This window comes from Pseudochaenichthys georgianus, chromosome 1 (genome assembly GCF_902827115.2).
Source record: "Pseudochaenichthys georgianus chromosome 1, fPseGeo1.2, whole genome shotgun sequence".
Taxonomy (NCBI): domain Eukaryota; kingdom Metazoa; phylum Chordata; class Actinopteri; order Perciformes; family Channichthyidae; genus Pseudochaenichthys; species Pseudochaenichthys georgianus.
The window spans coordinates 28,361,215-28,376,182 of record NC_047503.1 but is presented as its reverse complement, the minus strand read 5'-3'; the positions used below and the strand labels follow the sequence as shown (position 1 = coordinate 28,376,182).

Here is a 14,968-nt window from a genome sequence, read left to right as displayed (position 1 = left end):
AAGCTGTTTAATTTCAGACATGCAAGATGGATGGTAAAAAACAATGTTTTGTTTACACACACACTTGCATCCACCACTGCTGAAAAGAACACTAGATATCACGGAAGTGCATTTTGTTGTGACATCTTTTATTATTTGTCAGCATGAGTTCAGATTTCAGTTGCAAATGGCCTTGGAGATCAAATACACCATGCTTATGCCATTTGCTCTGGCTCTTAAATTCACGCTTTATTTTTTGACTTGCCACTAAAGCTCCTCTGCATGCATGATCTCGAAAGTCTTGCACTCCTCTCTGTCTGTGTGTGGGTGGTGAAGAATTAAAAATATGGAGGACGGAGAGAGAATGCAAGCAGTCGTTCCCTCTCCTGTCTATGTTTCCTTTCTTTTTATTGGTTCTCCTCCATCTCTCTCCACTCTTTTTCACCAGGCCAGTCTGTACGTCTGTCTCCCAGTCTGTGTCCCCACCTGCATTTCTGCTGTCCATCCCTCCCCATATCTCTGTCCATTTCCCTGTCCTGTGATGAAGTTAGGTTTGGAGAAGTTTGATTTTAAGTAACTATTTTGTCAGTTATTTGAATATAATCTGAGCAATAATGACAGGTAGCTTGCCTCCTAAGGTAGATTTGTTTTACTTCTGATATTTTCTGTTTCCATTTGTTTGCTCCTTTATCAACTTTTGATCTGTGTTTGTAGTGAGAGGCTAGGTCGTTGTCACATGGCTGATACTTGTAGGTGACTGTTGACACGTGACCTGTTACATTACTTCCTCTCTACCAAGAAGTGGGGGTTGCTTTTCATTACCTCGTTTTGTTTATGTTTTTTTTTGGTTCATCATTTCTTTCTTACATATATTTTCTCTATTTCCCTGATGATTTTTGTATGTTGTCGTTGTTGTCAGTCTCCACGGTAACTGCTCGCGTGTCCTCACGCCGTTTCCCTGGCAACGGTAAGTTGTGTACACATGGCATCATCTTTGAATGACCCCTCCCCCCACCCCATCCATCAAAAAAAAATCTATAAAAAGCACCCAACACCCAAATGAAGGCCCTCTTTACTGATAGGAGCCTGATTGATTGACAGAAGCTGATTGGCTAATCTTGTGATTGATTGGGGAGGTGGTGAATGAAACGATTACGAGGTTAGCCATTGATCGCATGGCATTATAAAGGCCACTTGTATAACTGAATGTACTGCATCTATCTGCAAGTGCAACAACTATGACTACCACTTCTTATGCATTCATTCCAATCACCTCTAACTGCATTCAGCATTTAATTCCAGAGCTGTATCCTGCATGGTTTACTCTCTTTCTCGTCATCTGTATGACGCCATATAGTACTATGTCATCTCTCTGTGTCATGTGTCAGCTAATAGCTGCATTTCTGCACCTTAGTGGGACAGCATGCTGAAGCATGAGTGCTATGTTAGCTTTACTCGAGAGAGGATACTAGTTGTCTGTATATCATGGTGTACTGTAGTACTTGATAATCACTTTCTGTACCACTTTGTAGACCGCAGACAGTTGTAGAGGTTTGGCTGTTAAGACTTAAAATTCTAATTCAAGATATATACCTAGATTAATATATTACACCCCATATAAGATGCTTACCTTAAGCCAATCTTCTTTTCATTAGTAATATGTACATTTAAGCATTTCAGTCCTTTGTAATAAAGGAAAAAAGCTGCTATAAATTAATTTGAAGACCCCATCAAAGCAAACATAAATGCAACTGATTAAGACACGGCAGATTTGTTCCGATTCCTTTAAAGAGGTGTCCTTGTTTTACTTTTCGATCAGTTTGGTTCTGGATGGTGTGTGTTGGTGGTTCTGTGGTTCGAGGTCTCTGGTGTGCAAAACTGATCTGGAATGCCTGGCAGTGTTTCGCAACCATGGTTTGATTTGATTTTTTTTTGAGGAATGATATTTGCATCCCCCATTCTCTCTGTCTTTATTTAGTATTCTCTCTCTTTGTTCTTGCTCCATTTATCATTTCTCCATTGTTGCTCCTGTACAGTTAGATCCAATGTAGGCAAACGGTCGGATGTACTTTTGTATGTGTGTATCGCATCTTGTTGTTTCTGTTTGTTCATTAGAAGAATTGCACATTTGGATGGATTGTTCACTCTCTCTCTTCTCCACATCATGTATGTGTTTTTATGTGTCTTTTCATGTGGACTGGCTCCTTCTCCTGCATCCCTCTATATTTCTCTGTCGTTCTCTCCCTCCCCTCCTTTTTCTGTATGATGTGTATTGGACTGGGAGGGCTGCCAACCTTTTTTCGATTGGTCTCTTGCTGCATCTGATGCTTGCTGATTGGCTAGTTTTTGCTCACCTCTGGTGATGTGATACGCTCTTGATTGGCTGCGTGTAATTTGTGTATGAACTCTTTGATGTTTTTTGCATTGTGTTCAACTGATGAATCTGCAGCTTAATTCACCTTCTTTTCCCTCCTTTTTTAAAGGTAGCGATACAATGTTCTTGGATTTCTTTTTGAATGCTTTTGTTATGAAATATTTTATTATTTGATTTGTTCTGTGTGCCAATGGTTGCATTGTTTGTGTGCAAAACTGCCTGACTTACTCACCAGGATCCTTGTTTTCAATGTCTTTCTCCTTTTTAAAAGAAGTGCATGCATCAAATACCATCGCTGCTCATCAACAGAATTAACCTCTGTCATAAGTAAACAAAATCAAGTATAATTACACCTCACATCTAAAGCACCACATGAAGACGCTGATCATCATGTGCCGAGTATCTCCCTCATATCTCACAGAATACATTCAGTTAAAGGAAATGTAAACTATATTGTGATTGGATTCTACATCCCTTTGAAATTCCTCAGTGCTTGTTTATCCGCTATATTGAGTTGAATAAGCTCCTGACCTTTTTTTTTCTGGTGTCCAGGTGAATAATGCCACAGCCAGAGTGATGACAAACAAGAAGATGGCGACCCCGTACTCTAACGGAGAGGGCCTCGCTACTCTGCCATACGGTAATGCAATCTTTACAATCTGTTTTGATAAACTGTGACAGTGTTTGATAATATGGCAGTCATTATGAGTTTCGAGAGTAATCCATTATATCCCATATAATTTTTATGAAGTTTCACAATAGAACTGTGTAGAAATACAACAACATTTCTATGAAAAGAACAATTATAATGAAACTTGATTTTGATATAATAATAATAATAATACAAGAAATTCAGTGCTTTACAGTAAGCAAAAATAAACATAGATTAAACTAAAAGAAGTGGTTACAATGCCATTATTAATGTAAAATGAAATGATAAAATCCACTTAATAATGGCAATACAAATTAAGTAATTAAATATACAATACATTCCTATGTTTGTATTATTCATATGTACATGCAGCAGCATCAAAAGGCCTCGGTTTTCTTATTCTCTGATATTAATTTAGTCTAAATGACTGTTTAAGTATTATAATATTAACTTGTCCTTGTGGTGACAGATGGGCTCTGTGCAGACAGACCGTCAGGAAGTTTAAAATATTCCCTCTAAACTGTCTTTGTTTCACTATAGCAGGGTGGAAGTTGAGTCCTATGGTTGGTGCCATGTACAGCCCTGAACTCTATACAGGTAAGACAAAAAGGATAATTAAACGAGTCTGATTAAGAAAAAGACGCACACTTTAAATTAAATTAAAATCTTAAAGGGACCTAAGACACTTTTCTTTCACCCTCTCTCCATCTCAGTACCAGGGTTCCCATACCCAGCAGCAGCAGCCGCAGCAGCTGCCTCCACCGCAGCGACCTTCCGAGGCGCTCACCTGCGCGGCCGCGCGCGGCCCGTCTATAGTGCGGTCCGGGCGGCTGTGCCTCAGCCCGCCATCCCCACCTACCCTGGGTAAACACACACACACACACACAAATAACATTGATAACTAAACCAGCAAACTATTATTGATAATAAAAGCTAGACATGTTGTTATGCATATCACCCTCTTCTTAAATGCATGTCTTTGATTGGTAGAAAAATAATACGTCATTGTGCATGCTGTGTGATTGAATACATTTTTAATGGAATATTGACATTGTAATTTGCTGAGCTGAAATACCATTTCCTTGTACCGCAGAGGTGATGATGATATGATACTTTAGTGATCGAATAGAGTAGTATTTATCTTTTAATAGACATTTGTCTCACAGTACTATCACTCTAATGTTTGTACATATGTATACAAAGAGGTGGTATTTTGTCTTGCATGTTGCACGGTGTGTAATAATATCACCCTTCTTTCTTTTCTCTCTTTCACAATCTGTTGTGCCCCGCTTTCTCACCTTTCTCTCCTAAATCGTCACTCAATTATTTTCTACAATGCCCACATGGTGGCGCATCGCACCATCTTTTTGTTTGGACTTTCCACCACCGCTCCTCTCTTCCTTCCCTCCTTCCTATGTCGTCTCTCTCTCAGTGTGATGGCCTATCAGGATGGCTTTTACGGTGCAGCTGATCTCTATGTAAGTATGCCTCTCTCTCCTCTACTGCTCACTCCTCATCTACGATTTCCCCCTCTTGCCTGTGGGTTTTCAAGTGTGAAACGACACGGACCAAACCCATAGAGACGTGTACTTCTGGGTGTTTTGTTTCATCACAGCTAGAGACATTTTTTTCCCCCTGATTTAATCTTAGATAACAAATAAATTACACTCATCACTTTAGTTTCCATGAACCATCTCATATATCTTTTAAACAATGCATACATATATATTAGTCGCAGTACATTCAGGAGTAGAAGCCTCTAGGGTTTGTCTCTGTGCATTTTTGAGTTTAGTTTGTACCAATGTGATTATGAGTGTGTGTATGTGTGTGCGTGTGTGACCAGGTTGACAATAGCTGTTTCTGTTCTCTCTGTAGACTAGTGTTTCAGGACATTAGTGGCAGATTGCCCCAGGTAGGGTTGACACACTCTGTGTGAGAGCCAGTGTGCATCCTCCTCGTCTCCAATGACTGCGTGCTGCTAGACATAATTGACCATCTGAGATTGAAATGCCTTCTGTCTTCTTCTACTAACTCACTGGATTCTGACATGGGTGGAGTTGCGGAAGGGGGAGAAAATAATTATGTTGAAATCTGAATTACGGAATAATTACACCACATAAAACCTCCATTCACAAATAATCTACAGGAGAGAGGTACATTATGGGTAACTTAGGTGCAGTATATATGGTTGATACTTTTACCTATTACAAAGGGCAATAAATCCAGCTAACAATGTACATATTGTTCCCGAACTTAACATTTAGCTCAGTGTGAAAACAAATGCATTTTGTCTTGTTTTGGTGACTTCACACCAAAATTCATCTTTGAATTTATACTTTTGATAATGTTCTTATGGCAATACATATTTAAACTGATTTTATGAAATTATTTGACATTTTCATCACACACTTGTATTCCAAAATGTGAAAATAATTGAGGGTTAAAAAATACTGACAACACATTTTCACGTTTTGGTGTTTTCAATTAAATGTAATTTAGAAATATATATTGTACACAAACCTCAGTTAGTAATCTGCATTTCCATATATTAATACAAACAGGACTTGTACTAAACAATACATGAATAATAAAATGAAACGGGAGGACAGTTTCTATCAGCAGATAATTCAGACCCCTTCCAGGAATCTCCCTATCTGTTTCACCTGTGGCATGCTAACTGAATCAATGTTGGCATGCAGACATATTTACAAGGCTGACCCCTCCCCCTGCCAACCCCCCCCCCCCATTGTCTTCCCCGCTTTCCTTTAAACTATCTCTATCTGTTACGCTTTATTTCACTTCTCTTCACTTTCTTCATTCTCTCAGATAATCATTTAAACCTTTTCTGTTATTATTCTCTTTTCTTGACTCCTCTTCCTCACCCCCCCTCTCTCTTTTCATCCCTCTGTACTATTCATGTCAATTCCTTCTCCCCTTCCCCTTCCCCTCCCCCCAGTCCAGCTTCCCTCCCATAGCAGCAGCTGTGTGGTCCTGAATGCGGGGACTTGGTCTTGACTGATCCTCTAGGGTAGAATGCAGCGGTGTTTGTTTGTTTTTTAGGGATGTTTGGCCTAATATGCTCTACGTTCTGAGTTTGGGAAAGCATGCTGTGTCTGTCAGTGATTGGTCGCTGGCCCTGTGAGCGTGAGCGTATGTGTGTGTTTTTAATCTGACTGGCTGACTGTCTTCTTACACCTGTAGTTTATTTTGTGTCTGTTCATCAGCTGTTCATCCTCAACATAAATAATGACACAATCATCTTGCCACCCCTTCCCCTTTCTTTAACTGTGTGTTTTTGGTAGGGGAACCGGGGTGGGGCACAGTAATGGGTATGAACTCTCTCTCCCTCCATGTTCAACGCATAGTGGGAAAGATAAAAGCACTTTAATAATACACTGGGGAACGCTACAAACAGTAAGGCACATAATGTACAATTACAGATGTTGTTTTTGAGTTAGTCATGGAGGGAGAGACCGACACAGAGCCTGAGCTACATCCTTGTGAATGCTGTACTGCACCAGATTAGCCAGTTTTGCTGACTGTCTGCTTGTTAATCTTTCGCTCTCTTCTCAGCAGTTTTTCTCACAATGTAACCCTTTAGATGAACTAATAGTATTAGTGTGTAGAGAAAACAGCAAACTTTTAACAATAATTTATTCTTGTTTCTGTTCTGTCCCACCTCTCCCTTCATCGTTTCCTCTTGTCACAAACACACTACCCCCTTCCCTCTCTATCCTCTCCATCGCCTCATCACAGGGGGGCTATGCTGCGTATCGTTATGCCCAGCCGACTGCGGTAGCAAATCCGGCAGCAGCGGCGGCGGCTGCAGCAGCAGCTTACAGTGACAGGTGAGTGGACAAAGAGACCTCAGATGATGCTCTTTTTCAGCAACTTCTTCTACCACTAAGGAGACACACTGTCTAAGAAAGACAGACAAAAAAATTGAAGTGCAGTAACATTTCCAAAATGAGGTTACATATATCATTTAGCGAAATGTCCTTTTATTTTTCCTAAAAAATATTATGAGATAACTCATGTGTTACGCTTTTGTTTATTTTCAATAGCTACGGACGAGTTTACACAGCAGACCCTTACCATGCTGCGCTCAACCCAGCGGCCTATGGCGTGGGAGCAATGGTAAGTTCCCTCAGCCCATATCAGGTAAACAAATTAAAGAATAAGGCAAAGAATATATTATATTTTTGTCATTGTCAACAACTGTCATGAAAGAGCAAAACCAACAATGTGTTTGTCTACTTACATTAGCATTTATGTAGGATTGAAATTAACCTACAGTAATGTGGCTCACTGATTTATTTATTTTACAATAATGGAGGTCTGTGAAACAGAGGGAAGAGATATAACATGGTTTTGACTTCACAGAAAATACTTGTTAGACCAATACATTCACAGTTGTTTCTAGGTTATTTTCTTTTGTTTATTTACAATAAGACAAATATAGATCACCAGAATGATAATTTAATGTGTAAAGTGATTGTGACCATTTGACTAAGTGTTTGTCTTTTGTCGTTTCATAGGCCGCGCTGTACAGGGGAGGATACAGTAGATTTGCCCCTTACTAAAGACACTACATTTCCCAGGAGCTCCTCTCTTCCATTGATTTTCTCTGAAAGAGCTCCCTCTGTTGTCGTGGAGATGGACTGCACCCAGTTTTAAAGTGTGGTGTCGACCACAAGATATTTCAGATCCCACCCCAGAGCAGTCCCAAGTTTTCTTATATACGCTACTACAGAAATAGAGGAATGCTGTATTAAAGACTGATGGATGGCCTTTATATTTAAAAAAAAAAAGAAGAAAAAAAGACAATAAATGGCCACCTTCCCTATTGCACGGCTGTATTATAGTCTCCCCTTCTTAATCCCTTGGCACTCAGCAGCACAAAACTCGTGATGGAGCCCAGATGTTCTTCCAAAGGCTGAAGGTGGATAACTAAACAGCTGACAACCAAGTATGAAAAAGAGCTGAGTGCTGTGTGGCCTGCACACACTCAACATTAAAGGAGAAAGAGAGGGAATCAAAGTGTCCATGAAATGTCAGAGCGTTAGAAAGCAGGAAGTTGCCTCAAAAGAGCACCGGAAAAAAACATTTTCAAACAGAAAGAAGAGTCACTAAAATGATAAAAACACCCACTGATGGATTTTTATGATTCCTCCTTAAGGTGGGCGGATAGTAGTGAGAGAGGATTTCCATTCTCGCTGTGTTCTGGTAGAGGAGACTGAACATGGCGGCTTGGAGGAATGATGTGTGACGGTTAATAACGCTACAGAAATCACGTCCGAAGGGTGAAGGGAGGGAGGGTTATTAGAGCTGTTCCTTACCTCAAGTTTTCTTAGTATGTGGAAATGGTGAACCTTTAAACTTAAAATTGTTATGATATGCAAAGAAATTAGTTTAGAGAAAAAAGTTACCAAATTATTATTATTGTAATTATTCTCATTATTATTCTTATAAAACAATTATTTTTGTTTGACTCAGCACACCCTGCTGATGTAGAACATGTAGATCCAACAGTGAACCTTGGGGTTAAAACTGAAATTAAACATCAATATAACAAATATTTCACCTTTCTGACTATTTCACACAAATATAGTCTCATATCATATTTTCCATTCACATGATTTCACTACGCTCTGGCCGTTTCTCAATCGCGAGGATGCTGGCTTGGTAGTCGCGTACTTCCAAGTCACTTCCTTCAGAAACGAAGCAAGTATACTTCCAAGCCACGGCTACGGAAAACGAAGAAGAATGGAACAGGCTAACAAGTGTGCCACTCTCTCTAACGGTTTCAACATAAACTGTACCAAAAATAAATACCTCACGATGTCTATCTAATTATGAACTTGCTTTACTTTCACGGAACACATTTTCCGTGATAACAAACAAATGTAACAAAGCAACATATTTACCAACACATGTTCTACGCCACTACATACTTACATTTAAATGTGTGCTGCGTCGGTTCAGCCATTCTCCGCAAGGGTTTTTGAAATTGGTCCATGCGCAAAGCATTGTGGGGATTTTAAGGACGCGTGTGCAGCCTCGAAATTTCCCCCAAACCAAGGACGCGGCCTCGGTGGAATTCCAAGTATGCTGGAGATTGGAACAGTCCTTCGGCGGCACTCGATGACATAGCATCCTTGAAATATTGGCTTGGAAGCCAAAATCCTCGCGATTGAGAAACTGCCTCTGTGTGCAGCCACCACTAAAACACTACAAAAAGTGCAACCCTTAAGCATCGTCGTATTTAATTGATTTTTAGCTTTGGATCCAACAAAACCATCCACCCACAACCCTGAGGTTCAAGCATTTGTTGATCCTTTAATGTAGAGATTTATTATTTGGATTTTCCCCTCATGCTCCATCTTTTATAGAGCCAAGTCCAACATTGAATGAGTCTTCCTGAAACATACTTTAGTAGGTAAATGTGTTCGAGATGCTGCCAGCAGCGATTACTGAGCAAGAGAGAGATTGTGTCGGTGAGTTCATAGAAAATATTTAAATGCAAAACACCTTACTATTGTGCATATTTCTACACAGTTGTATTCTATATTTCCAGAGCGTGGCTCTTTTTTGGCTTTTGTTTTTGTTCCAAAGATTTGTAGAAAGCACATTTTTCTGCCGTATGTATAAATATATTATCTTTGTTATTGTTATTATCATAATCCTATGGCTGTCTTTATTTACTTCTTTTTCATATTCTGTTTGTCTTTTCTTTTTATATATATATATATCAGTAAATGTTGTTCCTTCTCCAATAAGGCGCAAGTTCAATTTCAAGTTTTATTTTTTTCTTCTTCTTTGTAGTGAACATCTTGAGCTGGGAGCACCTAGGAAGGCACAAACTAAAGTGTGCATGTAACACTATCAAACTATTGTCCTCTGGTTAAATATCAAGTCAATCCACACTACGTTTTGTTTGGGTTGATTATAGGATCCGTTAGCGTGACATTTAATTATATTTCAAAACATATTTAGCAGGAGACCGAGACATTTGGAATGAATAGCCAGCAAACCAGCTGTGCTCCTTTCTGTTTGAGTTTTACATTTATTTAATAGTTGTGTTGTTTTGAGCAGACTCCTTACATTTCAGTGGTTTAATCTGTCAGCCTGACCTGTATGGTCTCTCCAGATTTTTTAAAGATATCCAGTCCAATGTGTTAACCTCTTTCATTAGCAGGTAATATTCCAACATGGTGAAAAACGAAATGTCATTGTGGGATATGATCTAAATTGTGTGTAAAATGGGGCTGTTATGTCTTTTTTTTCCCTATTAACTCATTTCAAAGCTACCGTTGTTTTTAATTGGAAAAACAGGTCAATACGATGTTTTATTAAGTGTGCTGCTGTTGGATTTCATCATGACATTTAACATTTTTGTTGTAATATTTCCAAATTGTTACGAATGTGCTCTGGGCAACAACAAAAAAAGAAAAGGAAACCTAGCCAAAGATGCTAACCTTCAGTCCCCAACACGTTTTGAACTCAAGGCGTGCTACACAAAATACACAAAGACGGACTTACTGAAGCCCTGACGGCATGGACAAACCAGCATGAGCGATACTTGTCAAGTTTAAAAAAAGTTTTGCATGAATCTTGTGTCTTTAATATTTGACTCCTGAGCAGCCGAGCCCAGTTGCGTTCTTCTTTACCACTAAACTCTCCGGAGAATGACAGGCAGCTAGCCGTTTTTAAGCTAGCTAACACAAAGAGCACAGTGCGGTTTGGCAAAAAGGCCTACTGACAAACAAAATGGCTGCCACATAAAGTGGCATCTTCATTTTCCTGTTGCGGTTTTCTTGCCTCTGTATTATAGTTAACTATGTGGCCATACTTCATAGTTGCTATGGTTTCTCAATGAACAGTCCTCTCCCCCTCCTGTCATGTCTATATCCCCCTTGACTGCCATTATGTTTTTTGTTATTGAATGTCCATATAAAATGTTTTATATAAAAATGTTTTGTTGTGATCAGGCTTTAAGTTTGCTTTCTTTTGGTATTCTATTGTTTTAGTAAGATGGATGAGTGTCATTCTGTAGGTTATTATGTTATTGTACACACAAGCTAGGGCTTATGATCTATTAAAAATGGTATTGATCCCCAAGTCAGTAACATTAAAACCTCCAGCAGAATTGTTTGACAGCCCTTAAAGGGGCCCTATGCTGATTTTCAGGTTTCATATTTTCATTTGTTGCTTCTACTTGGACATTTCCACGTTATTTAATGTTCAAGAAATGCCTTATTTTCCTCATCTCTTTTCACCCTCTGTCGGAAACCAGAGCCTGGTCTGTTCTGATTGGTTAGCTTGCCTGCTCTGTTGTGATTGGTCAATTGCTTAACGATATCCCTCCCCTAATCCTATAACATATAACAATACAATGTGTTGGGGCTCTAGCAAATAGAAGTGCCAGTGTTACATTTTGATGTTACGGAAGTAAACAAAGGAGTCCAATCGAGGCGTTTCGGGGTGTTTGGGAGAGTAATTATTCCCTCTAACCCATTAAGTTCTACTGTCTACTTAAAGAAGACAACATTTATTTGGGGAAAATATTTATTCACATTCTAATACTTTGTGCACACATACATTCATGGTTCATAAAAATAGAAATATATATAATAAATAGCTGTACATTAAAAAGTAATAGCTCCAAAGAGGAGAAGTGGAGTAGAAAAGGCAGGAGAGAGTAGCGAAGGTTCAGTGGTGATAAACTGCAAAACAGTGATCGAACCATGCTTACAACAGATTCAGTCCATTGTCTCTCAGAAATTCACAAGCCAAGTGCAAAGTACCGGGGGAGGAAGTTCGATTTATTGCTCATAGATTTAACCCCTCAGTGAAGCATGTATACATAATAAAGTGTATTATATAATTATTATTTGCCAATTTCAGATCAGCTTTATTTAGATATATTTGTGCAAAGTTTCGAAAAACAAGGTGGGCCTAACACAAAACAGACATCAGCTCAGGTATCTTGGAAGGTGATGGAGAACAGGGCGAGGTAGGTGGGCCGGGCGAAAGGAAAATCAGTGCAGGTAGAGCGGTTGTAGTGAAAACGCTGCAGGTTTCTAGACGATTCCATATTTGGCCAGGTCGCTGAGCTCCATGTCCCCGAAGGCTTCCCATGGGCAGACCACGGTGATGTCTGTGCCCAGACCCTCCATGCCGGGGATTTCGTCTCCGAATCTAAAAAAGGAACAAAAGTGAGTCCTAATTTTCCTTGGAATGTTTTACTTGAGATTTTCTTTGACTTTAATCTGTAGCAGACATTCAGATCCTTCACAATCACTGGCTTCATTTAATAAGATTTCTGTTATTCTTTTAAGAGAAATCTTAAAAAAAGAATCTTAAGAAAAGTACTTTGTAGCTTTAGTTGTCAGATACATGTTGTGAAGTTAACAGTACACCATTTCAGTGCAACGTTTTAGTGGAGTAGTTTGAAGTAGCAGAAAATGGAAGTGCTTCAAGTAAACATTTAAGCACAGTACTTTAGTAAATGTCTTTCTGCCCCTCTTTAAATTCTCTCGTACCCCTTCTGGCCGGGTTTTGGGGCTTTGCTCTTGAAGGTACGAGTGGTCCTCTGCTTGAACTTGGGAGGGGCCTTCTTGTCGGCGGGAACTGCAACGCCTGCGTCGGCCATCTTTTAAGCACTGAGAGAAAAACAGAGTTTGTTTTAGTCTTCATGTGTAAGACCTTTCCGCAACATCTTACCTCTAAGCTCTACTGTTCTATGTTTGGACAATATTACAACTCCATGTGAGGCCACCATAAAGCTCCTCAAACCCTGTTATACAGCAGCTTTGTCTATTTTTACACCTTGGCTTTAAAGATTACTCATGGCCAAGAGACCAGAATATCACAAAGTTCATGTAATACTTTAGCTACTCTAGGGTCAGCACACATACTGTGCCATATGTTTCACATAATAAACCCTGAGTCTAAGGAACATTTTTTTTTCAATCTCCTCTAATCTTTGCCCTCAGGTAAAAGTCTTATTTTACAGTAAAGCTCATAAGTGCTGTAGACTTGTTGGGAATGTACTTTGACCTCTATGATGATACTCTGAACACGCAAACAAAACTGGTTGCTTTATTAACCAATAAGTTCCTAAACTTTACTAGTTTGTATTTCTTCCTAATTGTAAGTTCTATCCTGATTTTATTCAGCCACAATGTACAATGTAAACAGGTTTTGGGTGCTGTGTGAAAAAAAACAATTGACACTTCCGTGAGGTAAAAAATAAGCAGTAAAGTGATTAATACATTGTTTTTAAAATTGGGGTTCAGGTTCTTTAGCAAAACCATTTCAACATGTTGACTGGAGGAGCTGGGGCTTGAACCTGAGACCCTAAAGTCTGTAGATAACCACTCTACCTTCTGAGCAACAGCTGCCCTTTATTTAAATAATACTTCAAAACACTATTAAGATTGGCTTACATAAGGTAGAAAAGTATATAAAACAAAAGGATGCATATTACACAGAACACACAATATTAACTTATACAAGGTGAAGGAAAAGCCAAAGAAAACAATCAGCTTCTTCCTGATTTAGCTTAGACTTCAGATATATTTTTTCAAAATTGTTCAAGAACAGCACATCTCAAGCCAAGCTCTTTTCGTCTCCAAACATCATTCAGGTTTCTACAATTAAAAGGTCACATCAATTACATGTGTTCTTCTCCACAGTATCTATCAGAAGCCATGCTTTATATAACCACTCTTATTTATTCTCTATATTTAATCCTTTCCAAATTGTTAAGATATCAAAAGCTGAATTTCTTCTCACCTGTTATTTGCTGTGGGCTTCTTGCTGATCTCTCTGGTTAGTTTTTGTGTTTCCAGTCTTTGCTGTTCAGTCTGCTTATATACTCACTCTTACTAATCCCCCTGAAATGCTCTTCCATAATTTCTGACCTCTCTGCTATGAGGTTAAGGAGGAGCTCAAAAAGCATATGTTGTGCCATGTGAAGACGTATGTAACATTACATAATGCAGAAGGTCTCCACTGTATTTTACTGAAGGCTATAGTTGTTTTGGCAGCTCAATGTCAATAGTATGTTCTATACGTGAGCATTTAAAAAAAATATATATATATATTACAATGGTAAATCATACAATCACAACAAATACCTTTAGTTAGTTGTTAAACAAGTCTGTTAAGCTCATTCTTCAGCTTGTTAACAATTTGACGGTTAAATATAAGTTTAAGGTCCATTAAGAGCTTTTACCCACAAGACAACAGTCTTAACCAGCTAATGAAATAAAATTGTATTTTAAATTGAGATTTTTTTTGTCAAATCACATCATTTTCTGAGATTTAGGTTCAAATGTGATTGTAGTTAAACACTCGAGTGTAGCATTAGTGTTTCTTTCCCCTCAGATATTTCTTTTTATGCCACAATGATAAATGAATCAGTGAAGTTGGCAGATGCGGTCCCTCTTTAACCTGTGTCCATGAGGCTAGGGATTTGAACTGATTGGTTATGTGGTCTTTATTTGAATCCATGATCTCCCCGCACTTTCCAGATCCTCCTGCAAGTCGGCATGTCAGGACGTGTTTGTTTACAAATAAAGCGAAAGTGTTGCCAAGTATTTTTTTATAGTTACTGATGTATCTTAAATGTGGTGTCAATATGACTAGGAGTCTCAAGTCTCTACGTGGCAGTAAATAAACTGCATAAAACTGACATCTAAATATTATCATTGATGCAAATAGTGTGTGAAATACTGATGTATGTGGGACAGATAGAAAATACATTTCTTAATAATGACTATGATGATTCTGATAATTTTTTGGCTTTTACTTTATTATTATTCTAATTACGTGTCAATAAATGACACGGCCATCATTTCCAGTGACTTCTTGACAGATATATAGTCTCGCTTGAAATAAGTGTATACAGACCTGGCAACCTTAGCTCCTCTATTCTTGTCTGAGCTGGAACAGGA

At 38.8% G+C, this 14,968-nt stretch overlaps 2 protein-coding genes across 7 annotated transcripts in view; one reads left to right on the top strand and one right to left on the bottom strand.

Moving 5' to 3' along the window:
- Nucleotides 1-10,992, top strand: part of LOC117445858 (RNA binding protein fox-1 homolog 2-like) — a 36,161-nt gene extending 25,169 nt beyond the window's left edge. For 2 of the 6 annotated variants that reach the window (XM_034081762.2, XM_034081804.2), the window contains 7 exons: nucleotides 2,906-2,993; nucleotides 3,546-3,602; nucleotides 3,719-3,869; nucleotides 4,438-4,483; nucleotides 6,762-6,853; nucleotides 7,070-7,166; nucleotides 7,544-10,992. In XM_034081762.2, the coding sequence (XP_033937653.1) occupies nucleotides 2,906-2,993; nucleotides 3,546-3,602; nucleotides 3,719-3,869; nucleotides 4,438-4,483; nucleotides 6,762-6,853; nucleotides 7,070-7,166; nucleotides 7,544-7,588 (576 nt within the window). In that variant the 3' untranslated portion in view covers nucleotides 7,589-10,992. Of the gene's footprint in view, nucleotides 1-2,905; nucleotides 2,994-3,545; nucleotides 3,603-3,718; nucleotides 3,870-4,437; nucleotides 4,484-4,880; nucleotides 4,918-6,761; nucleotides 6,854-7,069; nucleotides 7,167-7,543 lie in introns of those variants that run through there. The other 4 variants (XM_034081778.2, XM_034081786.2, XM_034081769.2 and 1 more) reach the window with 4 other exon arrangements.
- An 887-nt stretch (nucleotides 10,993-11,879) lies between these two features.
- LOC117455168 (retinal cone rhodopsin-sensitive cGMP 3',5'-cyclic phosphodiesterase subunit gamma-like) lies at nucleotides 11,880-12,660 on the bottom strand. Its single transcript, XM_034094567.2, has 2 exons — nucleotides 12,551-12,660; nucleotides 11,880-12,206 (listed from the first exon to the last, which is right to left on the bottom strand). The coding sequence occupies exons 1-2, from the start codon at nucleotides 12,658-12,660 to the stop codon at nucleotides 12,089-12,091; spliced, it is 228 nt and encodes a 75-aa protein (XP_033950458.1). The 3' UTR covers nucleotides 11,880-12,088.
- Between the last annotated feature and the right edge of the window lie 2,308 nt (nucleotides 12,661-14,968).

Bases quoted from the DNA above. Each gene is read 5' to 3' on its own strand.
- LOC117455168 (XM_034094567.2), bottom strand. From the start codon at position 12,660: ATGGCCGACGCAGGCGTTGCAGTTCCCGCCGACAAGAAGGCCCCTCCC. The intron at 12,207-12,550 runs GTACGAGAGAAT...TTCCTTTTTTAG, and splicing joins CCAAAACCCGGCCAGAAGGG to ATTCGGAGACGAAATCCCCG.